Source organism: Anoplopoma fimbria, chromosome 19, assembly GCF_027596085.1.
Source record: "Anoplopoma fimbria isolate UVic2021 breed Golden Eagle Sablefish chromosome 19, Afim_UVic_2022, whole genome shotgun sequence".
NCBI classification, from domain to species: domain Eukaryota; kingdom Metazoa; phylum Chordata; class Actinopteri; order Perciformes; family Anoplopomatidae; genus Anoplopoma; species Anoplopoma fimbria.
In genome coordinates, this window is record NC_072467.1 from 18,891,847 (window position 1) to 18,918,970 (window position 27,124).

A 27,124-nucleotide genomic window follows, 5' to 3' on the forward strand; every position below is an offset into this window, starting at 1 on the left:
GAGCTCATGCCACTAAGCGTTGCCAACCACAGTGCCGACCACGCTTTGCTGTACCTGAAGCGAGACATTACCAATGCTTTTAGGATACCACTGGGCCCTATTTTTCATATTCCTAATATGATTGCTGAACCAGCACACAATGAGCAACACTTTGGTCTGTTTTTCACATTTTAATAGATATGCTTCTTGTTCGAGAAAAAACATCTATCAATCATTTCTGCTCCATTACTGCGTGTACTAAAAATAAAGAAAGAAACAACTGGAAAAAACAGATTCTCTGTGTACCTGAGGTGCATTAATTTCTAAAGGCATCAGCATACCTCTTTGGGACCAGTGTAAAACCATACTCTAGTATCTTATACAATTTTAAACATCTATTCCCTAACTTCCTTTAGTACCTTGTTTGTCTCATGCTGGGGATGCTTCTACAGCATTCACGGTGAGGTGATCCACTCAGGTAAAAGCAGGAATCTTGATTGTCAGATGGTAAGAAGACGTTTGGAAATCCTAGCTGAAATATTAACCAAAGAAATTAAAAATGAAGGAATCGGAGGACAAAAAAAGTAACCGGTCGTTCTGCACATGGATAAACCTGAATGGAAAACCTTTCTAATTTACCGGCAATTATTTTTGATCCTGTATTTGCTCAATAGATTGTCACAGAGGCTAATTTCCCATCACTGATTAGTCGTCGCTCTGAGAGATTTGTCAGCAAAGAGCGTGTTTTTTGTTGGCTTGTGTGTTGGGCTGGTACTTTGTGCCTTAACATCACTCCTGGTGGATCCAGAGAAGTGAATAAAGCCCAAGGCCCATCAATAGTTGAGTAGGAGCACGGTTGTGTGTGTCTGTAATGAGGCATACCACATCGCCTCATCAATATTACATGTCGGCTGAGGGCCAAGGGAGGTGCTCTGTGGTGTGTTCAAGTATAAAGAACGAGCGTGTGCATGCCGGTGTGAGTGCTATGCATAAAGTGTAAGCTAGGTGCACTTGCAACCACTGACACCGGACTTGTCCAGGAGCATGTAGAAGTGGGATGAAGGGATCCAGAGCAAAGGGTGCCTGTAGGTCAGCCGAGATGCACCTTAATGCTAGAGAGTGCTCGGGCTGCTCAACATTTCAAACTGCACATTTTACTCTGCAACCACCCAACCCTTCCAGCAATACTAACCTGGCAATCACAATAGTAAGAGTTAACATACTATAATATACAATATTCCACAAAATGTAAGTTGTGTGCATTAATGCATGTATGCACTTGATTCATAAACCAAAGAGTCTGCATTATATCCAGAATACTTAATTTCAGAGGCACATATAGTTATCGTTAGTAAAAGCTTCCTGTTTCTTGAAGAGGTCTGAAAGGCAGTTTAATGGATGTCCTTGTCTAAAAATCTCTTTCCAGCCATCATTTTTCATTGTAAAGCCATTGGCCTCTTGTAAGTCTTAAGGTAGGAATAGCCTAAAATTCAGTCTAGATGTTTGGATTGGAACTGTGCCTAACATCTGGTGTGTTTACACATGAAAAATGATACGCAGGTGCACACACAGTGTGTGTACACACATGCTCACACACACACAGAACCTGCTAATGTGTTGGATGAGCGCGTTGGTAATAAAGTTCACCCAACATTCCCTCCTCGTGGCTTCTCATCCCCCTCGGCCAAGTGAACAGCACTCAGAAATGAAGTATGGACAAGAATTTTAAAGGCTACCATCAAAGGCCGCCAGCCTCCTCCTTTAGATCTGTGTGTGTGTGTCTTTGTATGTGTGTGTGTGTGCGTGCGTGTGAAGTACCCCCACAGGTGATTGGATCTGATCTTATCTGATCTCATCTCATCTGATTGGCTCATCCGTCTGTTGCATTCGGCTATAGAGGGAGAGAAGGGTGTTAGAGGCCTGTCTAAATAATTTAGATCTTGCATTTGTATTGATCAGGTAGCGCTGCTCTCCGTGGGCCACTCCACTACTACTACCTCCCTCCATCCCTCTTCGCCCCTCTACTTGTTTTTCGATTGTAACCTTGTGCCCTTAGCTTTGCCTCCCTCCACTCTTTCTCTCCCCCCACCCCAACTTCCACATCAAACAGAGTGCAGGCACACTGCTGCGAGCGAGCAGAAAATGCATGTGAGCTGATGGGGAAAATGCAGGAGAGAGCATTTTTTACCCATGATTCCTCAAACGGGAGCGAGGCTGAGGGAAAGAGGCTGGGAGAGAGGTGTAAGCGTTGGATAAAGAGAGAAATAGCATGGTGGAGGCAGAAAAAAAATCTTTGTGTGTGTTTGTGTGTGTGTGTGTGTGTGTGTGTGTGTGTGTGTGTGTGTGTGTGTGTGTGTGTGTGTGTGTGTGTGTGTGTGTGTGTGTGTGTGTAGCTCATATGCAAGTGTCTGTGGAGAGTAATGGGTGTGTGTAACCTTGCAGGTCAGTGGAAATGCAGAAATTAGCGTATTGTGTGTATGGAAGCTGGTGAAGCCTGGTCTAGCTTACTACATTAAATCCAGTCCATTACTGCATTACTACTGCATCATGCTGTGGCCTTGGATCAATACAACACTGATAACCTGTGTCACCACACTCTGGGATGGATTTGTTGAATAGGTAATGTATTCAGGAAGGCGAAAATAGCATAAAAGAGGAGCACATGTATGCTCAGCATGAGCATGATAATTGCTTGTTTGAATGGAAAGGCCTTTTCTCTGCATTCTGTTGGTATTGCAGTGTTAAAAGGTGCACTGAGCAACATGGATTGAATATGATAATGTTTCTGTTGCCAAGCAAAATATCTCGTTCTGACAATACAGCTTCTTGTAAATGCTGGGAAAATATTACCGTGCACACAGCTGACAACAAAATAAATACATAGACAGATTACTTGTTGCTCACACAGAGCCATTCATACAAAAGAGAAATATATTTGCACATAATTAAGAGTATGTATTAGTATTAATTAATTTGTACAATATTTTGTAGTCATCAAAATCAACTGCAAACACTTATCTCTTTTGATTTGTTTACATTTAGAAGTAACTTACAATTCACAATAGTTAATAAACTGAGATGAAGCCATGGGGAGCAAAGAGTACACTATTCTATGACCACAATTAAAATAGCTCCTGTTGACCATGTTTCATTTAGTGATGTGGAAGTTTGCAAGATTTTCAGTTGATTTTTCATCCAAAAAACATGGACTACGTTGTTTTATTGAAACAATTTTTTAACTACATGCTTGGATAATATGGTTTAAGTGGGCACTTTTTAAAAATATTTTTAGAGAGACCACCCTTAACAAATATGTAATAAACTGTTGTATGCTGTTGTGGAGCAACTAGCATGTGAAATACAACATTAGTGCCATAAAGCTGCATTTCTGTGTAAGAGCCGCGTCAGGAGAAGGGGAGGACATGTCTGGATATAATAACGAGAGTTTAGGGATGAATTATTGAGGCTTTGATATGGAGGAGAGACGGGAGTGGAGAGACGGGCTGGACTGCGCTCTTATGACAGGGTGTAGCACATCCAATATACACAGACACATGCAGAACACACACATGCAGAACACACACACACACACAACCGCTGGACGTGTTAATGGAGTCACACAGACAGACAGGCAGGAGGACTGGGCCACACAGGACTCTGCTCTGCACAGATTCCCACACCGAACCACACCAAGCCCAGAAGAATGAACGCCCCGAGACCAAAACCGACATGTTGCTATTCTTACTTTGCACCCCCCCCCCCGAAAAAAAAAAAGCAGGGGGATTCCAGGGTTAGGGGAAAAAAACAATGCCTTCATCTTCCCCCACTGGAAATGATTGTTTTCCTCAAAGTGTAAAAGTGTATTTTTTGTTGGAGTGTGTTTTCCCTTTGAGCCGCAGACTGTTCCCCTGTGCTCTGATCTGTCTGGCTGGAAGGACTCCAGTGAGCTCTTTCCCTTACAGTGATGTAGCTGGCTCTGTGGTCCCGTCACTCAGGGCCTTTGTTTACCGGGTAGATCAATAGTTAACTTGCTGCAGGATACACTAAGCTGTACATCTGAACAGCTGCATAATAGACCTCTGGCAGTTTTTCTACTCTGCTGCTGTTTGTGGTGACCTGTGATAAATGGAGACTTAGCGATGCTATCAAGGTAACAGACAATTAGCTCACCGGTCTCTTCTAATATGGTTGTCAATAGGGACAGGCTTTGATTAAAGCACAGTGATTTGTTCAGGATGAGTTAGATTACGTTGCTGAGCTGTCGGCCGTGAGACAAACAGGGAGGTTTTGGATTGCTTTTTGTTCAACCACTTGAAAGTGACTCAAGCATCCATTTATCCGGCTCCTGTGTGTGTGTGTGTGTGTGTGTGTGTGTGTGTGTGTGTGTGTGTGTGTGTGTGTGTGTGTGTGGGTGTGTGTGTGTGTGTGTGTGTGTGTGTGGGTTTGTTCACGTGTGACATTGTTGCTTCAACACCTGCTTGAACATCTGTGCGCTCTCCTCTCCTCCTGCAGGACGTTTGGTCTCATTGGCCTCCCAGTAAATGGTCACTTTACATTTTCTTTTGTTAACACCTGAGCTCTGTGCTCATTAGCAGCATGACGTTCGGGAGCTGAAGTTTGTATTCACTCCCAGACTCACCGTCCACACAAATGTTCATCACACCAACTAATTATCTGTGTAGCTTGCAGACAAAGTTAGAACATAGCTTAGTACTTTGCATCTTTGACACCTTATCAGCAGTAAATTACAGTTTATCTCACTGTCCTCTTTTCAGTTATCAATAAAAGGTTGCTAAAGATGTGAGGATAATGTATTATATTTCATAATTTTTGTGACTGGATGTGTATTAACAGTAACACTGCAGCTTGACCGTTAACACCATTGTTAAATGTCTTCCTTTATTTCTGTCTCCTCAGTAACCATCTCTACCAGTGTATCTTTTGATGGTCTGCTGGTGACTGGCCTCTACACCTCCACACCAGTCCAGTCGGCTCCCATTCCTGCTCCAGCGGCCTTTGGCTTCGGTAAGTCTTCATAAGATATCGCTGTGGGCTGTTTACAGTGGTTTCCTCACCCATGCTCTTTGTGCCAATACAAAATCCTCATTTAATGCTCGACTTAGCTTTGCATTTAAGTACAAACAACAAACTCTTAGATATTGTAAATGGTGTCTTAGTGCTGGGACGATGGAGTATCACAGTGAGCACGACCCGGCTCAGTTATCCACATCCGTTCCCAGAATGAGCAAAAGACCACTTCCCCTCTCCTGTTGTGACAGGCCGTGATGGATGAGGAGTGGGGATGATGTGGACCATGGTTTCGTCCAGATGCGTTTTCATTGATGCTTGAGGGAAGAAAAACAGAAAACTGAATATGAGATGAGGAAAGGACATTGGAGAACAAATCAGCAAAAGTATATGAGGCCTCTGAGAGACAAAAACTAAACCTCAAAGAACAAAGGAGATAATATTAATGATCGTTAGGTCAGCTGGTCAGATGTTGAGCTGCAGAAAAGGTGCAGCGGTCCAGTTGCATTGATTTTGGATTATACTGTATCATTACAATAGCAAGAATTTGGACAACAATTAAGGATTTGGGACTATTTAATGCTATTGTAACAGTTTTCTCAACATTTTGTCCTTTCATCATCTGCATGCATGGCTGAGTGTTATCTCAAAAGTTTAGTTTATACCTTAAATTGTTTTGAGTAGTACAGTACAATGAGGATTTTTAGACTCTGATGAAGTGTGTGCGGATGGAGCCCCTGTGTGCAGGGGTGGGGGCTCTCTCGGGCTGATGGATCAGCCATAAAGAACTCCTCAGAGAACAGGGCTACTGGCCCAGAACTGCTGCCCAGCGGGCTCACTTATCCTGACTAACTCCACTGTTCTTCAGATGCTGACTTCACCACGGCCGGGGCAGCTCTTCTCTCTTGGCAGCCATGCTTACTGGGGAGGCATCCAAGCAAGGATTGCATCACCTTTGCTACACTCTCATTAATGTGAAAAAGTTTGAAGAGAAGGGGCTGCACAGACTGATAGGCAGCAGCTTGTGAAACCGTGAGCTGCAGCATGTTGCGTGTGTTAAATAAGTCTGCAAAGCCTTCCGTTGCAGTGTGTGTGTAATCTGCTGAGCAGCGATGCCGTCCAGGTTTCACAGAGCCAGTCACTCAGTTAGTCCTCAGCTGAAGAGCTCTCTGCACCGTGACTCTCTGCTCTGATTCTGCTGCATCCTCTCCCAGTGTACGCTGCAGGACTCCATAGAGCTTCACAGAATCAATGTTGTCATAAAGGTGAAACAGAAGGGTGATGCATTAGTGCCACGGCTGTCTCAATTACAATTTTACTTTTCCCTTACTTTATTTCTCTGAACAATCATAAGGAAGATGGGGTTTCCTTGAGATGACCAACGAGGTCCAGTAAGAGAGAAATTCCTCATGCAAAGGTCCAGAACATCACATAATGTTTGACTCGCGCTATGATTTAGTGCCATATATGTTGATGCAGCCTAGCAGTTGTATCAACGTCTTATATGTAGTCAACCATTGACTGTCAAATCAAATACTATCTCAACAATATTTATTGGCAGTTTGCAAATTGAACTGGATGAATTATTAATTATTAATATTATTAAGTTACATTACAGAAACCTTTTGAAAAATGTGCATCTTAAAATAATGTACTTAATTTAATTTAAAAAAAATGAATTCAACAAACTTACTTTTGCCCTGCGGCTTTAAATTAAATTCATTAATTTGTGAAGTGATGTCACCCAAAAATGCCACAATATTTTATACTTCTCATCTTCTAAAAAGAGAAAATTGTGTGCAGGGACTATATTTGTGGTTATTGAAACCTCTTGTTTCAGCTCTATTCCCACTATGTTTACAGCATTGTTGGGCAGGTAATTAATGTGTAAGGAATTTGAAGATATTGGGCTCTTAGGTTTATTTTTCTGTGCCTTCATTTTGGATTTGAGTTTGTTAGTTTGCTCAAAAGATTTGTGCTTTGTCTCGTAGTGGGGCTTCACATCGCCGCTTTTAAGTGACCGCCTGTTAGTGACCCCTGTCCTACACAGCATAGCTGGTTCTGCAGACCTTGGTCCATGGCAGGGTGTCAGATCTCTGGTGAGAAGGATCTTCAGCCTCGGGAGGGCTGAAGATGGATGCTCCCAGAGAGAGAGAGAGAGAGAGAGTGTAAAAGAGCTTCATTAATGAGCTCATGGAAACCTGGTCATGCTGTTCATAAGAGAGCCAAAGCAAAATGCTTTGAAGATAATGCAGTGGAACAATAATGGAACGAGACACTGCTTGATGTCCATTGTTGTTGAGACAAATATAAAATGATCTGTGAGGACAAGAGGGTCAAGTAACTCCACGAGGGAGTTTTACGAGGCCAGTGTTGAGTGTAGAGGGCCTTACAGAGGGTGTGGCTCTAATCCCCCTCACTGGAGGCATGTAGGGGACACGGCTACACATGGACATGTACACACAGAGAACTCAATAAAGAGATACCTATCCACGCACGCACACACATCCCAGCTGTATACAGCTGCTAGAGCAGCGGCTGGCTGGGCTAACATGTGGATGACAGATGTGTCAGTGCGGAAACCAACATGAACTCCAGCAGGGGAAAAAAGAAACCTCACTGCACTGCCACAGCAGGGTCACACACACAAGGAGAAGATTAGTGGTAAATCAAGATTGCTGCATGTTTTTGAGATTTGAAATCACAAGATAATGCTTAGCAAGAAGAGAGGGAAGACTGTTTAAGTTTGTTGATTTTTTTAATTCCTGCTGGGTTGATGTCAGTCAAGAGAAAAGAAAAAGACAGAGAGAATAATTGGTTTGGAAAAGAGAAAAATGAAGAAGAATAACCATAAAGGCAGGGTGCTGAGGAGACAGAGAGGTTAGTGTGGGGATGTCTGGTGGTTGTTGTGGTCAGAAATATTACAGAGAGAGAATTCCCCGCGGCCTTCCGTGTCACCCTTCATCGCTTTTTACCGAAAACTCATAAACCCAGTGCATGACCACACATGCTCTATCACTGTTCCTCCTCCTTCTTTCTCTTTTCTGTTTTTCTGTTTTTGGTTCAGTCACATGCGCTAAAGTATATCCCTCCACATGTACACACACAGACAGACACCACTGCATGGAGACAGTGAAGAGAGCATTTTATTGTCTTCCACTCCCTCTGAATAACAATGCTCTTCACACTACATAAGTAATAAAAATGTGAAGCTTTGAGGGACAGACTTTTTACTGCGTCGCCACAACACCCACTCATTGTCGAGTTAACCGAAGTGTAATGGAGCAATTGGGGTGGCAATCAGTGTAGTCTGAGGAATGCCGTATCTTTTGCTTCTGGGCTGAGCTGTGGCTCCGGTTGCCCGAGGCTCATTCCTCCGCTACCTAAAGGCAGGGGAACCCCCCCCCACACACACACACACACACACACACACACACACACACACACACACACACACACACACACACACACACACGCCGCCGGGTGGCTAACCACAAACCTTTATGATGCTGTAATTGCTTTGCTATGGCTAGTGCAAAATCAGACAAAATGGAGCTAAAAACAATGTTATGTTTGGGAGCCAAGCCCACTTGAGAGAGGCACAACACAATGCAGTGTAAATTGAGTGTGGTTTTTTATAAATACGACCTTAAGGGGCCCGATAAACCAGTCTGGCTGAGGCACAGCCACAACAATCATTCTGTTTCAAATTGAAAGGCGCTGGCGGGAAAGACTCAACATGTCATTGTGGGATTCCTTCAGTCACAATAAACAGTTAACGGGCGAGGTAGTGTTTAAGGTGATTCATTTCACTATATTCTGTAGTACAGTTTGACAACCTAATTGGTCATCAGAGACCTTTGCAACATGTTTTACAGTGAAACTTTTAGACATATTAGTGTGTGTGTGTGTGTGTGTGTGTGTGTGTGTGTGTGTGTGTGTGTGTGTGTGTGTGTGTGTGTGTGTGTGTGTGTGTGCGTGCGTGCGTGCGTGCGTGCGTGCGTGCGTGCGTGCGTGCGTGCGTGCGTGTGTGTGTGTGTGTGTAACATTCTCTAGGGGATGTTTATACACATTGCCAGAAAAGGAACATGAGTCTGAACTGACTCAGCTGCTGGAGCATTCCAACTTCTGTGTTTTTCCCTTCTTTGGCTTTTATTCCATTAAGAGAGTTTACTTTCCATTCCAGCGTCTTGACTTTCTGAAAAGGAACTCACACAGATTTAAAACTTTTTATGATGAAAACAATGACTTTTTGAAATTGTCATCATTCTTTTGATTTATTTGGTTGGGGGTTTAAATAAGAACAGTTTTCTGTTGTATGTTGCACAGCAATAATGAGGTAATGTATTGGACTCTGCAGGCCGGGGGCCTGTATGGAAAGAATTGTCACATGTGGTCCGATTTGCATTGGTCCCTTAATGGCAAAATGTTTCCCATCACATCATTATCCATTCAAACACAAAGACAGTACAAGTATTCATTCTTAATGTCTCCCGATATTTTATAATTACGATGACGCGGAAAAGGCACTTGAAGGAAGGAGAGAGCTTTTGAAACCAGACAGGAGAGGGAAATGGATGAGCGAAAATGCCAACATGGGCCGAACAAAGTGTCTGAGATTAAGGGAATGAGTGTGAGTGGTGAGCGAGAGGAGAAAATTGGATAAAGTGTGAATGAAAAATGGCAAAGAGGGACCAATGAAAGGGAGACAGTAGACAGTATGTGAGTGATATAAGGGGGGGAGAAGATGAGAGGACGGCGTTCCATCACTCCCTCTGACGGAGTGGCTGATTGGTGTTGCCGTGCCAATGCTGAGCTTCTGAAAAACTGGTCATTGATGGATGGCTCGTTTGCCGGGTGATGTTTATTTTGTCGTTAATTTGCATATTTGTATGTATTTGCGCGCGGTTGGCTTCTGCCAGGCAAGGATCAGTCCCCATCTCAATATGATGGATCTGGCTCTCTGACAAAATGGACAGCTTAGTGACGGGGACATCCAGCCGACACTCCGTCCCCATGACGGATGGGCTCGTGCCAACACACGGCCCGATGAGAGATGAAATCCTGCTGCACCTTGACCTGTGGAGGAGGGGGCCAGAGAGGTGTAATCATACCATACACATAATTAACAGGACTCATGCAGAAATAGAAACATATGGAAATAAAATACACAATCAAGAAGGGTCTTTCCTTTTCATCTTGCACAATTATGCATTCAAATCCTGATATCCACACACTCATCCATCTCAGGGCTGAAGGTCGGCCGTCTGTGCCTTCCTGCCACTAAGCCAGATTGAATGTCAGACAGAATGTCAGACTATGAGAGATGGCAGCCCATCATGTCAGTATTTACAGAGACACACTCACAGGTGTGATTCCTGCCGAACAAAGCCTCGGTTGGGAAGCAATAACAGTCCCAGGGGGGGAGCGCAAGTGTGCTTCCGCATACCTCCTCCATCAATAGTACGAGGAGAGAAACTGAGATGGAGATACTGTGTAGGGAGAGAGATGGAGGATAAAGAGGAATGATATAGAGAAAGGGTGGTGCTCGGAGGAGGGAAGGGGCGAGGGAAGGGGGTTCCCATGGGGAGAGAAGCTGTCAGTCCCTGGGAGACTTCAAACACACTGAAGCCCTGTGATCAACCTGCTCCCTGGCTCTCTGCTGACAGCTCCCTGACTGCGCCGCTTAGACTCCTTCATGCACACACACACACACACACACACACACACACACACACACACACACACACACACACACACACACACACACACACACACACACACACACACACACACACACACATACACACACATATACACTTGCTACCGTAAGAGCTCTCACACTCGTCGGTTTATCCGCTCATACCACAACACATTCAAATTCCATTGACATACACACAATCCTGCTGATTCTCACATGTAAGATGCACTTCTGTGACACATTTGCTCTGACATCCAACCTTGCCGTAACCTTGGACACTCCCCAAAAGTTCCCCCTTGTTGCAACTCTGTTAAGGACATCGCTCAGTCCCAAACTGTTGCTCCGGAACTGCGGGCTGAACTGAGGCGAGGTGGTGCCGGCGGTGATGATGTTGATAATGATGATGATGACTTATCTCAGCCATTACTCCTTCTCTGCTCAGAGCTGAGGCACCCAAAGGCAGATCCCCTCCTGATGATGAATTCATTAGTGCAGAAGATGAAATGAGTTGTCGGGGGCAGGGTTATGTACGGGAGGTGATTTGTGTCCTCTGCGGCACGGCCTCAGATCACACTCTAGATCTGCTGGGGTTCGGCTCGCTGTAAATCTCACGGCTTTGCTGGCACGGGGCTTTCCCAGTCCCTCACGCCCAGACTGAGCCTCTCTTCTGTCCCTCACGGTGCCCGGCATGTCCTCCCCCCACCGATCTCACAATGCCTTGAAGCTGCTAACAGGTGGCTCAACATTTGGGTGCTCTCAGAGTCCAGAGGAATGCTTGGGTGATTATGCATCACAAGTTACGTAGATTTTTTTCTCCATGCACAAAGCATCTTTAGAAGCAAAAAAACAACCACAACTTTAAAGAATTCAAACAGAATGCAACATAATCCATTATTAACTTAAGGTGAACCCACATCAGACTCTGGACCAGTGCATTAGTGTGTGCCATACATCCCAACTGTGCAAGTCTTGTGTCTCAGGTGAGATGGTACAGTAGACCTGCTGCTGGGAATGTTCTGGTTAACTAAGTGCACACTAGCTCTCCTGGAAAGCATAGTCCCTTCTTTGAACTCCCACGGCTTCTCTAGGTGTGCTTACATTTGTATGTGGTATTCAGTATGTGTGTGTGTATGCTCATGCATATGTGCATTTATTTGTGTCGGGGAGTGAAGGTGTGCGTGTGTGTGTGTGTGTTTGTGTATGTTTCTATTTGCTTTTTGTGGGAGCAAACATGTTTTTTTATGCACATGCTGAGCATTTGAGTGCTTTTCCCTTTCTTCCCTGTATTTGCTGCATCCAAATGTATGGTAAAGAAGGTCCAGGGTGACCAAGAGAGCAGAAATAAGGGGGAAGGCAGGAGCTGGACTGACTGATAGAGATTTCAAAGTGTTGTGTGAGATGTTGGCCAGCTTTATTTTTTTAAATTTCATTTTATTTTTTTATCCTGCAGGAGAGAGCAGCAGGCGTAGGCTGGTTCTCCCATGTGTGGTCTCTGTTGAGCAGAGCAGTGTTATTTTCTGCCATGCAGTAAGGTTGGTTACATGCCAGAGAGAATGAGAGAGGAGAGAGAAATAAAGATAGAATAAAGACAGAGGGAGCTTTGACTAAAAGACTGCTCAGTTTGACACATTTCTTTGAACACTAGTGGGTTTGCATCATTTCAACAAAGAGGCAAGCTGACTTTGAAATGTATCTTTGTTGTGCTGTGATATAAAACATCTTATACTCTATACCTCCACATGCACCTTGCAAGTGTGTGGGCATCTGTGGGTTCGCTGTGCAAACTGCGAGAAAAGTGATTTTACAAAGCCTTCTCCACAAAGTGCATAGCATCCAGGCTGCACTCTGAGGTCTATTCATTTTTAAAGTTCCTTTGCAGAGAGTATTAGAAAAAGTGGAAGTGCTCTCTCCGACTCTGTGAGATCAGGAGGCTTAGTGGTTCCACCGGTCTCTCCCTGTAGTGCCCCGCTTGGATCTGGCCCTACACCCTCTAAAAGCCTCGGAGAAGAACAGGAATGCTGCGCTGCCTCGCCCCGTTTTTTACTTTGCATACAAGTTATCTGTGAACAACTCACCCAGATCCAATCTGACCCACATTTTGGCAGCAAAAATAGTTGGTGACCTTCTCAGTGTTTCGCCCTCCTTACGAGAGCCAGGCTGTTGCTGTGATTAGTTCACTGCCTCCCAGCACTCCTCTGTCAGACCAGGCTCAGCTCCAGCCTCCGCCATAAACACATCTAGGTACACACACACACACACACACACACACACACACACACACACACACACACACACACACACACACACACACACACACACACACACACACACACACACACACACAGATACTATATACACACACATGCAATTGCTACGCATGCACCATGCCATGCTTTTCCCTGGGCTTTCCTCACCTGTCGCCCCAGGTCTTTATCTTTCACACTCAACATGTGTGTCAGGACAGAGCCTGCGAGACCTCGGCCTTACCAGTTTGTTTGTTTGCTGCATTGACGGGTGGAGGAGCGGGGACGTGGGTGCAAGAAATTAGCACAAGTCAAATCAGATTAATTAATCCCCAGCTCAAACTATTAGCCGAGGAGTCGCGTTGAATTAAAAATCAAATTAGCCCTGGCGCCTGCCGTTAAAGCTGGTGGTGTGCGCCTGCCAAGCTACAATGACACACACACCCACAGAAGCCTGCCGCTCATGGGCTTCACTGATGGATGGACGTGTGGATGGATGGATGGATGGATGGATGGACGGAGGGGTGGAAGAAGAAACGGGTGCTCGAGGACTGGAGGAGTGGAGGAGTGGGGGAAGGGGAGTTTGGTGACTTTGCCACCCAGTGTGGTAAGCACATCCTGGGGCTCAAGGCTGGCCGTGCTCCACTGGGTGCTGCTCCACAGGCCTCACACCACCAGCACTCACTCCAGTGAGGCCTTTCAGCAGCATTTCACCCTGATGGTTTACACACACACACACACACACACACACACACACACACACACACACACACACACACACACACACACACACACACACACACACACACACACACACACACACACACACATCTTGAGTCTGGGACTGAACCCAGTTTTATACAAGCCCCTGTTTCTCAACTTCGCTCTATAAAAAACATAAAAGGAAATTCTATTTTTTACACAATTTTGGTCTCATTTTTGCAGTTTTGGCCATTGGTACTATCAGTAATCATAATATTGTGCTCACCAAACTAATTGTTGATTAGTCTGATGATTGAATATGTTTTAAACATACCCCCAAGTCAGTCAAGTAATGCAGTGTTGTGGTATTCTTACCAATTACCTAATGAAGGCCAAAATAATGAAAACCAGACACAATTTGTAACAAAGTGAGGATTTTCATTTAACTGTCACAATGTATTGTGTGCATGCATATGCATATACCCAAATGCGTACATGCAATTTGGTACACAATATGTGTGTTTGCGAGTATGCAAGCTTGCCTTTGATAGATTACAGGGCTGTGCAGACACATAGAAGTCTCATCTATCACACAGGGTGGGGCTCCAAAACACACAACACTTGTTTGATTCAGAACAACATTCATTTCAATTATGACACATTAGTTCAGGGGGGTATATTATGCTCCAGCAGTGCTCCTGTGTTCCATTTATCATTTACGGTTGTGTGGCTTGTAGCTCTTGATCATCGAAAAGGAAGCAGTACACGGCCCCAAGCAATGAACTAAATGTTTATTTTCTTCATACTTTTATTATATTTATTATTCAGTTATTGGTTTTGATGGATGCATTGATGTATAGGGTACATAACAGGAGAACGAGCAATAATTCAATTTGTATTAAGTAATTGTTCACGTATGGCCATATGTTGTTGTGTACAGTGCTGTTTCTCTTTCAGCTGGTTAGAGCCACACTGGCAGCTCTTACAATGAGCCCTGGCTTTGTGTGTTGTGTGGGTGTGTTTGTGTGTGTGGCCTTGCCTTCAGGAGTTTATGGATGATGGATGACGGATGCTGTGAGATACAATGGAAGCCTAAATGAAAGAGCAGTTGTTCTGTGGATGTATGCATATGGGCAAAAATTGGTCTGGTGCTGAGGGCCAGCGCATGCATAGGATCATTTTATCTGTACACAAATGGCTTCTTTCACAGAACCTTCAATTGAACGTTGTGTGCATTCATGGAAAAACATAATAATGTAAACATATACATATGACACAGTAAGTCTCTCATATACACAGGCTTGTGCATGCTCACCTACAAACATATACAGCTCAGAGGACCTCCAGGTGTTAAACTCTCCTTCATTCATAAGGCAAACGTCCCCCCCCCCCCTCACATTTTCCCACAGAGTCTCTTACCCCATTTCCCCCCTTGGCCACAGGCATCTTTCACCACCCATATTAACACACAGCTTCCTCCTGGCAACGCAGTGCCGGACCCCTGCCACCACCCCAACGCTGCCAACCCGTCTCCATGGCAGCGTGATTGGCAGATGCTGAGATGGATCGCTCGTTTGAGCCAATAGCAGATCAGAGTCAAGGTTGTCATGCGCCGTGAGACCCTGCAGTTGGACCAGCTGACCAGCTGAGGATGGTGTTGGGAAGCGTTCGGTGAATGCGACACAACGGGCGCACACAAACGCACATAAACGCACACACACATCGCATGGGATCATTCAGCAGCACAAAGCGTCAGGGGTCCCTACTCGGGCTGTCAGTGCTGTTGTGATGTATCATTTATGTCGCCATTGTGCGGCCTTTTACTTGAAACTTGTTGACAGAGGCATTATTCTGGCTTTTGACAGATTCCCATACATTCACAGGCTTTTAATAACACATGTTAATGCTCCAATAGGTTTATGACATGAAATATGAGCCGTTAATGTGCCTGCTCTCCAAATTATCTGGGGTGGTTCACATCAGATTTGTTAGAGAATGATCACTGCTCATAAGGCTTTTATCTGTCTGCCTAAGTGTGCACATAGTAAAGACACACATGTACACAACAGGCCTGGAGGACAAAGATGTGCATCATAAGCATTAATCTGCGCTCTTTACATGAGACGCACATTTCTGTGTTTAATCAAAAAGTATATGGTGAGCAGTGACAAATATACATTCCCTCGTTTGCTTACACTACATTATGCTACTTCATAGAGATTCATTGCATTAATGCTCCAGGCAATCTGTTATGCATACACATGTATTTTAATATTCTGTTTGTGGTTGCTTATGTATATGTGTGCAGATGTGCAGGGTCATGAAAGTGCATGTGTGCTGGTTTGTGCACTATGTGCTTTAGCATTGAAGTGGAATTCATTTAACATGAATTCATTAATAACAATTGGAACAGTTTCTTAGGTCTTCCTTTTAACCTTTAGGACTGAAGTGCATTTTCCTACTGCCTACCTGTCAATCAGAACTGCTGCAGGAAAAACAAGTTTAACTATCTTGCACATGCATCTTATAAACTATTTAACAGAAATGGATACTGTCCAATCGCACACATGGATCAGTCAAACTAATAGTTTTCTGTTGCTCTCCAAAGCCAGACATTGCTGAAGGACAATTGGGGAAATGAGTGCCAAATCCAGTAGCTATTTGGTACTGACCAGATGTCAAATGGTGTGCATAAACTCTGAACGATTCCCATAAATGTGCATATCAATTTGAATAGTGCCTCTCGAATCCTCGCGACTCTGCCACCAAACCTAGCTATCAGCTCTAATGCCAGTTAGACCAGCTCCTGCTGGTCCTACAGTGTGAAGTCACTGCCAGGCTGAGCCACCGATTGCCCATCTGCTCCATCGGGGAGAATTCTCACTCCATCTATTTGACTTGTTTCGAGCTTGGCTGTGGAAAAGCTCATTAGCTTTGCAAAGTGAGACATAAAGACAGATACTAAAAGGCTGTGTCGAAACAGAGAGAGTTTAAAGAGGAAACAGACAGATGTGAAGTGTTTACATATTTAAAAGAAGAGGAAACCAGACGGAGGGGAAAAATGTGGAGAAGTCTTTGTCACTAGAGACATGGGTGGACTGAATATGAATACATAAGAGGCGACAACTTCCCACTTCCTTTTTAGGGGGCCCTTAAAATTCACTACAATTACCAGCAGAGATTGATGTCAGGGTGACAGCCTTACAACCAACATATGACCCTTAAACTCCTGACACACCCATTTCCTGTGTGCCTGTGTATCTGAGTGAGTTTGTGTGTGGGCACAGCCAAAAGTGTATGTATATGTGTGTATGTGTGTGTGCGTGCATATATGTGTGTGTGTGTGTGTGTGTGTGTGTGGGTTTTGTATTTATGAAACATGCTCTGCCCAGTCTCACCGTGGGAGTTAACGGGTCATCTTCCCTTGCCATTAATCACTGCCGACAGCTCATAAGTGCCCAATCTGCATGTGAAAGACCTGCATGTCTTTGCATGTGTGAGCACGAGGGTGCAGGCATGTATTTGCATGTGTGCATTTGATCGTGGTCCCCCCCTCCTATGGCAGCTTATTGAATTAGAAGTGGCCTCTGCTGATACTTACGGTGTCATTTGTACTGCAGCTACAACTTCTGTCATTGTGAGCTCATTAGGTGAGTTCTGCATGCGGCTGATTGTTTGCTAACGAGTCCCAATGTGGAGAACAAGCATCACAGTGCCCAATAACATTTAAGGTTTTTTTATGTTGTGGAAAGAGGTTAAGAACCAGAATGTAGCAAGTTCTTCATATCAATCAATTCATTTCTGTGTTTTTGACGGATCTGCATCGAGTACTGTAATTAGAGATAAATATTTGGGGGATCAAGAGTGTAAAAGAGGAGACAAACAAAGCGCAAAATATATATTGACAGAAAATGAATCAAGCACCTAAACCAAAGAGATCAGTCACATACAGATAAAATGTCACGAAAAACATATCCCCGAAGTCAACAGAATGAAGAATGAATGATGGAACAGTGTGTAAAGTTGGTGTGACCCCGGTGTATAAGGACACAGGAAAGGTTTTCGTTTCATATTTTCATTCACAATGATGAAAGAGCATGTTTTTGTATTTCTCTGCTCATCTCCCTGGACAGAAACAGGAATGTTAGAGTGTCAATTTTTTTTCTGCCCAGGTTCACGACAGCTTGTTGCTTTACTGGAATATTTGGCAGTTGGATCTCGTTGAATAATAGTGATATTTTCTCTCTCTCTCTCTCTCTCTCTCTCTCTCTCTCTCTCTCTCTCCCTCTCTCTTCCACACCCGTACATGAAAGGGAATAGTTTCGTTATTTGCATTTTTACGCCTGAGTGTATTTTTCAAGTGGGAATAGAAATTCTGTGAGCAGTGTGGATTCCCAGCGCTGCTGTGTCCTGGAGTGCATCAGTCTGCCTTTTCATCTTCACCCCAGTCTAACTGCTCTCTGCTTCTCTTTAGCCATATCCTCAGTTCCTCCCTCTCTCTACCTCTCTCCCTGTCTCCCACTATTTTCTTTATTTTTCTAATTTTCTCACAGTGCTATGCTAATCTTTTTGTTTCACAATAAATTATGTGTTTGGTTTCACTTCATCCAGTGTTAGTTCATTTTCCTATTCAAGTTACAGTAGCTTGTGGTGAATGAATTAGGGTTGAATTACAAGAGTGTTTCATCACTGTAAATGGAAAACCCACTCCCATCCAACACTCAAGTTGTTGTTGGTGCCCTGCCCACCTTTTTCTTTTACTCAATGATGAGTGACAGCACTGAATTCATTTTAAGTTAGTTTAACTGACCACAGCCCGTTCACTGTCTCCTTCTGCTATCCCCAATGCTCATTATCCACACTCCCTTTCTGTTTGTCTTTGCAGCTTTCCAGATAGTGTTTCCATTGTCACAAGAGCTAAGCTTTTATTATGCACATCTGCAGGGATTCTCAAATTGCACCACGGCAATGTGGTGAGAAAGATTCTCAGAGCTTTTCCGTCTCTTCTTCTGCCATAAAATTGGACATTAAGTGCCAAGTTGTCCTCACATCCTTGGTCGCGACAGTAAATGCGTGGCTCATAACGGCAAGGAAATTGTTTCTGGAAATGGCACTCTTTTGTGTCAGAGGGGGTTAAAGAAAGAGAAAGATGTATGGGTATGTCAGTGCATGCTAGCCTGAGTGCTACGAACAAACAGCACTGAAGCAATTTCTGCTTTCCTGTATGTCGGCGGTAAAGACAGGGTGCTGAGGAGATCTTGCCCGGGCGAACAACATTGCAATAACCCGAGACAGTTATGTGTGTTTCCCTGTGTCAGTGTGTATGTGTTTGCTTAAGAGTAAATCTTGGTCATTACACAGAGAGGTGGTAGCCGAGAACAGCGGTACTATTAGTGGGTGATTACATCTCGGGTCTGTTATTACACACTAGCAGCTCCTTAGCAATGTAAAAGGCTGCTCTGCTCCGACACCTCGTAAATCTGACACACGATACGTGCACTCACACATAATGACACAATACGTTGTTGTCATGTGAACCTTTTAAATCACGTAGCTTTGTTGATTATTCAGTTTGAACTCTAGTTAAAGATTTGGATGTGTCTCACCACGATGAGAACGAGAAAACCTTTTGCAAAGCCCCCAGGGGAAACAAATAAATGCATGTTGCTCATTTTTAAAAAACAAGCTTGTTTTTCATATTTTTTTTTTGGTCCGACAGCAATGATAACTGGGTTTGTTTGTCCCGTGGCACACACATCAACATAAATTTCATGCAACGGTGCAAACGGCCACACACACACAAATACACACAAACAGCTGGCAGAGTTAAACAGAAACATTTACGGTGCTGTCGACATTGTGTGTATTTATGGATGCAATCTGGGCGGTCAAATTCATAACTGTCAGAAATGGGGCGGAATTATTTCTCTTTAAATAATTAGTTTTGAACCACACACACGCACACACAAACTTTACATTTTGATTTGCACATTGATTGAGGGGATATTAAAGCGTTGATGTTATTAATCATTGCTGATTATGTTTTTTCAGTGAGCTGAGTTATGATTGAGGAGAGGAGAGCATTGTGTTTGCAGGATATATAGAGCTGAGACCAGCCAACAGAGCACTGCAGCTCAGAGCACATCTTCATGCACAGATGGGACATTACATACATTTTTAAACTGGCTGAATGTGTTTGCTCTGTGAGCACTGGACCACATTATGTCGACATAGTGTTTTAAAATGATGACAAATGCTCACATTGCTCTCTGGGAGATGCACACTTGTCTGTGCAAATTCTTAAAGTTGTGTTTGCATGTGTGATAGTTAGAGCTCAGTTTGGACGCCTCTTTGCCAACACTACACTGCTGTTTTTGTTTCAGTAAATTATTTAACTGTTCTGTATGTCTGCGCAGTGATTGATGAGTCCGGCGGCGTCCTGCCCTTGCCCTCTGTGATATGAAGAAAAGATTATGTGACATGATGTCATTCCATCGGTGCAATCATAGCCGAATACAGAGGCCGTCATTAATAAGAGCACTGTTGTGTAGTGTCATCTCACAGGGAGGGAGAAGAGAAGGAGAGGGTCGAGGAAAAATAACTAATGAAAGGAGAGCAGTAGAGAGGGAAAAAGAGCAAAGTTGAAATAGTGGGTGAGAAGTGAGCGTGACGCAGGAAACAATGAAGAAAAAAAAAAGAAAACTATGATGCTGGGGGATTGAAAAAAATTCAGTAGAACGACAAGAGATCAAACGAGTGTGGCTCTCTAAGTGTATCTGGTCAAATCCATTGGCTAGTCACCTTATGCATTAGTTTCAGACTTATGCCGATTTGTCTGTAAGAGGTGTTACTTTATGATGTATTTCCCTTTTTGTGTTCTTTGTTTTAACAAATGTTATTGCAGTATTTTAATTGCATACAAGCTGATAGGTTGGACTTTGCTGCAAATCATCTTGCACAAAATGCAATTTTTTATTTTGATATGACTTTTACCTCACCAACAACCTGAACAGACGTACTCGAGATACTTTTGGTAATCCATCACAGTGAACAACATTATTGTGGTTTTATTTTTGTGAAAGTTACTCTGAGCGTTCAGCAATGTAGTGGAGTTGGAATTTTTTTTAATCTGCTGATTGGAAACCGATGAGAGTTGGCATCCAAAAAGAAGACACCATGAATTATATATACAAATTTATACCACATTCATGTTTTATCAATTGTTTGCCTTTGGGGTGTGGCTTTCTGACAATGCATTTTATGGAGGCAATGTTGTGTAAACACATACTACTGGCAGGCTATAAAAACACAAACTCATTAATGGAACGTTTACAAAGATGAAAGCAGACATGACATGTTCATAACTAACGTCTCTAACCTATAACATACAAGTTTTATGTCTTGATTTAAATACTGTAATAAAACAAATGGAAACAAACTGCTTCTTCAGGGAAGAAAATAATAATCTGAAATGCATCTAATAATAAATGTGATAATAATAATAATAATCTATAAAATATTTCGTACTAATTAAATAACTGGATGTCACAAACATTTCAAACTTACGCCAGGTAACTTTCTCTGTCCCTCTCAATGAATCTATTTGGTCTTCTTCTCCTCCCTCCTCCAGGTGTGATGCCAGAGCGCCAGTTTGGTGGAACCCAGTTTGTTTGCAGTGTGGTTGCTTCCCATGTCAGCCACCAGCCCTCCAACAGCTTCAGCTTTGTCTGGATCGCCCCTCCACCTGGCACTGGCTGTGTCAACTTCCTGTAAGTCATGTGTGAGCGTATGTGTGTATTAGACAATGGCTAAGGGAGAACAAGACAGATGAGTAGTTGTGATGCAGGCTAGGACCTTAACAGCTGTAACGTGTCGAACTCAGATATGGAAGTCTTTAACTGTTATATAAATATCCATTAGTTTTGTGTGGCTCCATATTGACCCAGTAAGCCTGAGTGAAGTTTATCAGCTGACATCACGGACGTTGTTTTCTCTGTCGGAGCCACAGAAAGGATATGAAAAGGGCATCCTCTCAGAGAAAGCATGAATAGTGACTGGAAAGAGGTTAAACTGGGGACAGAGATAGCGTGCATGTGTGTGATAATACTGTATCTGGCTTGACATGGCCTGTGCACTGGTAGGTGTGAATGTGTGTTTACCCTAGTGACAATTAAGGGAAATATCCCCATCCTCTCATTCAGTGGGCTTGGTCCATCTTCTCATTGGAAAATGTGTGAGCGGTTGAACAGATCCACCCATTCCCCGAGGATGGGTGTGATACAGACTCTCTCTCTCACACACACACACACACACACACACACACACACACACACACACACACACACACACACACACACACACACACACACACACACATACACACACACATACACACTTTATAGCAAAACTCTGGTTCACATGATGCTCTACTTTTCTGGCATTCACATAGGACTGTGCGAAAACATGTTTATTGCTTACTATTGCGATAAAAAATAATCGATCTGTCAGCAACTGTCAATACATTAAAATCCTGTTTTAACAGATTTAAAATGTCGTCTTAATTGCCTCGAATCCCTGTGTGTGTCAAACAACCTACTCTTCTGCTCCTGTAACGCTAGATGTTGCTGCCTATTTCTTTCTAAGCTAAGATCAATGACCTCTCGACCTGTCACATAATCCGGCCAAAATCACCTGGTGTGAACCATCCTGCAGACATGAGTTTTTCGATACACTGCCCCCTACAGTTTGAGAGAATATTCGTTTGCCACGAGGAGAAACTCACACGGAGTATAAAATTCCACGGCAGCTCATGTCCGCATGCGGTCATCCGTGAGAAAAGCATAAGTGCAGCTTGACTACCTGTGTTTGCCCGAAGCTTACATGTTGTTTGATGGGCTCAAGTTGGAAAAGATCGAGCTTCGTACATTTAAGAACAGCTTTAGTCTTTCCCTTTTCTCATAGTCATCCCCCCTTCTTCTGTTTTTCCTGCTCTTCATCATTCTTTCATTTTCTCCATCTCTATCTGTTGGAAACATCCTCTAACTGTCTTTCCCCTCTAGTTCTCTTTGCTGGTGATTTACAGCCTCATGCTGATAATCAGTCAAAATGCAATTAGCAGCTGTTTCTGGAGAAGTGAGGAGGGAAAGGGAGGACTCCAGTAACTCTGCCCCCACATACTATATGCACAAAATATTTGTATATTTGACACGGGTATTTCTCACAGCCAATTGTGATTTTTACATGAAATCTGAAAATGAGACACTGTTATTATTATATAATTGTTAGCTTGGATAGTCAAATCAAACTGCAAACTAATCCCTTATTTATTTGTTTTTTTAATTACAAGTCATCATCTTTCAAGAGTTGAAATACGTGGCAAATTGCAAATCATTGTTTCATAGAAACCACAAGTAAATTAAACATTTTGGCAGTACTAGTAAAAATCCCTCAATGAATTCCTGGAGGGAGACGATAGACTCTCAGACAGAGACTTTTATGGACGGACTGACGGAGAGGGATTCAGCTGGGGAATTTGCTGAAGTGGAGCTGCCATTTAGACAATATCCACCGAGCCAAACAGATTTACTGGCTTTTTCTGTCTGCCAGGAAACACATTTAGTGTTGAGCGTGTGTCAGCTTACGAGGATTGTGTGTTTCCTCGGTATTTGTGTGACCGTCCATGCGTGTGCTGTGTGTTTGTCGTGTGCGAGTGTAAAACCACGGAGCAGCAGCAGTGTGCCAGTGCTGGTGACAGTGTGGCTGGCAGGGGGCCACGACTGTGTGACAATAGGGGCCCCTGCGGCTGACCTTATCAAAGTCAGCCAGTCACACTCCAGCTGGCGGGAGGCTGCTCCTTTCACACACACCCAAACACACTGACTGCACCCTGTTCCAGTTCACAGCTCCCATCTCCACCAGTAGGGTTCAGGGACGTGACAACCGGAGGAATTCAACAGGAGAGGCCCCTGTGACCAAAGCCAGGGCCACGTTTGGTGCCATATAATTTTTTTCTAGCGCTTTTTTGACAGTATTATTACTCTTGAGGTCGAGATTTGATCAGACAACTGTCAATTTTGTTCCCTGTCATATTTTTCTTATTTTTTTAAATAATTGAGCTTACCCAAGAAGTGCAGTTTTATAGCAAATCTTACAATCCCTTTAAAATGTATAAAAAATATGGATGTAGGGGAAAGAACATTTGTCTTGCCCATACAAATTGTAAATAATGCAATGTCCTGCCCTTGCCCATAGTACTCATGCCCTGATTGATACATGGACCATTTTCCTTGGCACCAGTGTCCATGAGTGTTTAATTTAAAAGCACAGACACCCCGTGTCCTTCAGAGGGCTGGAGCCGGTCCACCTCTGCATTAATATGGGGCCTGTGAGCAGTTTTATGAGCGATATTGTGGGAGTGTTCCAGGTAACAGATCACTAGCAGGAGTGCGGTGACGTTGGCATCCAGAAGAGCTCATTTTCTGGGCGGCCGTAAATCGTCACATAAAGAGAAGGGGAGGCCTTGGGAGAGAGGGGGGAGAGGGGAGAGGGGAGGAGGAGGAGGAACAGGGAAGAAACACACACACAAACACACACACACACACACACACACATGTACCTCAATAACACCAATCAAACAATTCAAACTCAAACTATGAAAATGAATCGGCAACCATTTAGAAAGTTGTTTATCGAGCAAAATAGCAGCAAACATTTGCTGGTTCCATCTTCTTAAATACAAGAAAATTAAAATTGAACAACATGAACATGTTTGTATTTGTAATTTATTTATATTTTCTGACGTAAAACAAATTTAACAGATTATTAATTGATTAATTAAAGGAAAATAGCCAATGGATTCATCTGAGTGATCATTGGCAGATTTGATACACTGTCAGGAGTTAAACCTGCAGCCATCATAATGAAGCTGTGGGCCAGCATTAAACCTTTTCTTACATACAAAGCATAAGAAAGCAAACTCAGGCTTTAATGAGTGCATAAAAACACAGTTGTGCCCCACTTTTTATTCTCCTTGCTCAGACATGACAGTCCACGCCACTACACAATCTCCTGAATGCTTTGCTGCACTTAGCAGAGGTGAGAATGGTTAATAGCTTCCTCTGGCGAATGCATAGATGTACTGGTGTGTCTCGTCCTTTCTTTGCCTTTATTCTGCTTCACTTACAGCCCCAAGGCAGTCAGTGTAGTGTGTGTGTGTGTGTGTGTGTGTGTGTGTGTGTGTGTGTGTGTGTGTCTGTGTGTGTGTGTGTGTGAGAGAGTGTGTGCGGGGCATGCGTTACAACAGCTACTTAGAAAAACATATTCAACAACAGCAGTGTGCTTAAGTCTTGTTTGTGTATGAGTGCTACCCAGGTCTATCTGGATGTATGTGTATGCACACATGCAGCCCTGCACGAACATATTCTTGAGTGTGTGTGTGTGTGTGTGTGTGTGTGTGTGTGTGTGTGTGTGTGTGTGTGTGTGTGTGTGTGTGTGTGTGTGTGTGTGTGTGTGTGTGTGTGTGTGTGTGTGTTTTTTAACTGTAGTGTTTTGTACTGTCGCCCGTTGGGACGAGTTGCCTGGTTGGAGATTGCTTTAATTACTGCATGTGATTACCCTGAACATGTATGGCTGTGTATCTAATGGCACACTGTTCCTTTATCCCATTACATGTCATGTTTGTGTGTTCATGTGCATGTGTGTGTATATATGCATTTGTTTGCAAATACCTATTTGCAACTATTATTAGTATTTGTTTATTTTTCTACATCTCTACTACCTGCGTTTCCTGTGTGGAATCCTAGACAGTTTGAAGCCACTTGTCGGAGCAATTAGGAGGAGAAATCCAAAAAGAGTGAGGAAGAGGAGGAGGGCACTCCAACACGCTCTTGTATTGTTAGCTGTAATTGAAAAGGAATGGTTCCTGTGCTGTGATTATGCCGGTTGTTGTTGTTTTGTTGTTGATCCTGCCATCTGTTCAAAGTAGGCAGGTCTGTGTGAGTATTAAGTTTGTAAGATGCACACTACGGTCTTGCATAGTACGTGGATTCCTACAGTCTACAGACTCCTTAAGTGTAAACAACCATGGTCGTAGCAGGCAGGGTCACGAGAACAGGTCAAGCTTCAGGTGCATGTGTCCTTTTTGGAAACATGACAATCAATCATAAATTAAGCGATCAATTTAAAATTTGGGTTGACCTTTCCATTTAATGACAATAATGTGTCTTTAAACTCAAGCAGTCTGGTGATTCTGACAGGCAGGGTGATGGACAGCTTGTTATATTAATCAGGGGTCAAAGGTCAGAGTTCAGGCATCACGCTGACAGATGACCTATCACAACCCGGCGCCCTCAGTCCTCCTGGTATTAGTTTTCTCCATTGATTTCCTATTTTTCAAGTCAATCTTGTGTTCCGTTTTAACATAAAATCCCTGGTTGATGAGCTCGACTCATCATTAAAGCTCCAAAGTAGCCCGTGGCTGTGGGACAGATTCACTGGAGACACTGGGCCAGGGAACATGAATGATTGGTTCAAGGTGATCGCTTTTTGGCATTGTAGATATAGAAATATGGGGTGGAAATGTGGCGCATGACAGAGCACATAAATCCAGTCCACTTTTTTCTCCACAGACCGACAAGAGCTGCAAAAATGACACAGCCCACCCATATAATTCCAATTTTCATATATCACACGTTCATATATAAGACAACTCTTATATCTTGAGTATTCTCCCCCATAACTTTCTTAAACTTTTAAAATGTTTCAGTTTTTTCAGAGGCAACCTCATGTGCTGCTCAACAGATCACAGCACCGACTCCTGTCGCTATTTACTCTAAAGGTCTCTGCATTCATTGTATTGTCTAATTTCTCCAGGGACGGTCCATGACCCCTCTAATTAAATACAAACACTTGTGTACACAGAGACACACATGCACACACATATACATACACATATACATATATATATATATATATATATAGTGCTCTGATCAATACTGGCACAAATTGCCTACATCACATCGGTGCTGCACCACCATCACAGACTCTCAACAGGAGGTCACCATCCCACCTGCTGGAACGTTGACCTCCTTATTAATTTAAGATGAAATAGAGCGTGGAGAATGAAAAAAAAAGTTCTTCATTATAAATGCAGCAAAATGGACCATGCTCAGGGGAGAGGGGGTCTCCTTCAGTCTGTTTCTGCAAATGTTATAAATTACAGACATGACTTGTTTTAGGGATTCATCTCTCTGTTGTTGACTCTGAGTCAATATGGTAGATTATTCTCTTTATCCCCCTCTTGTCCTAGTCTGACCCTCACGGAGAAAGTGAAGAAGAGAGAAAAAGGTTTTTAACAGGCTGATTTTCTTAGATATACATTTTTGAAATCGTTGTTGAGGACTGATTCACCAACAGAACAGTTTTTTCTGAACCAGCTCTTTTTTTTTCTTCGTCACATATTAACTCCTAACTG

The 27,124-nt window shown here is 43.3% G+C and overlaps 1 protein-coding gene across 1 annotated transcript in view; it reads left to right on the top strand.

Annotated features, from left to right (window-relative positions):
* The window catches only part of reln (reelin), a 93,570-nt gene that overhangs the window by 14,440 nt on the left and 52,006 nt on the right, over positions 1-27,124 (top strand). Inside the window, exons 2-3 of the mRNA XM_054619925.1 lie at positions 4,897-5,004; positions 21,284-21,422. Of these exons, the coding sequence (XP_054475900.1) occupies positions 4,897-5,004; positions 21,284-21,422 (247 nt within the window). The remainder of the gene's footprint in view (positions 1-4,896; positions 5,005-21,283; positions 21,423-27,124) is intronic.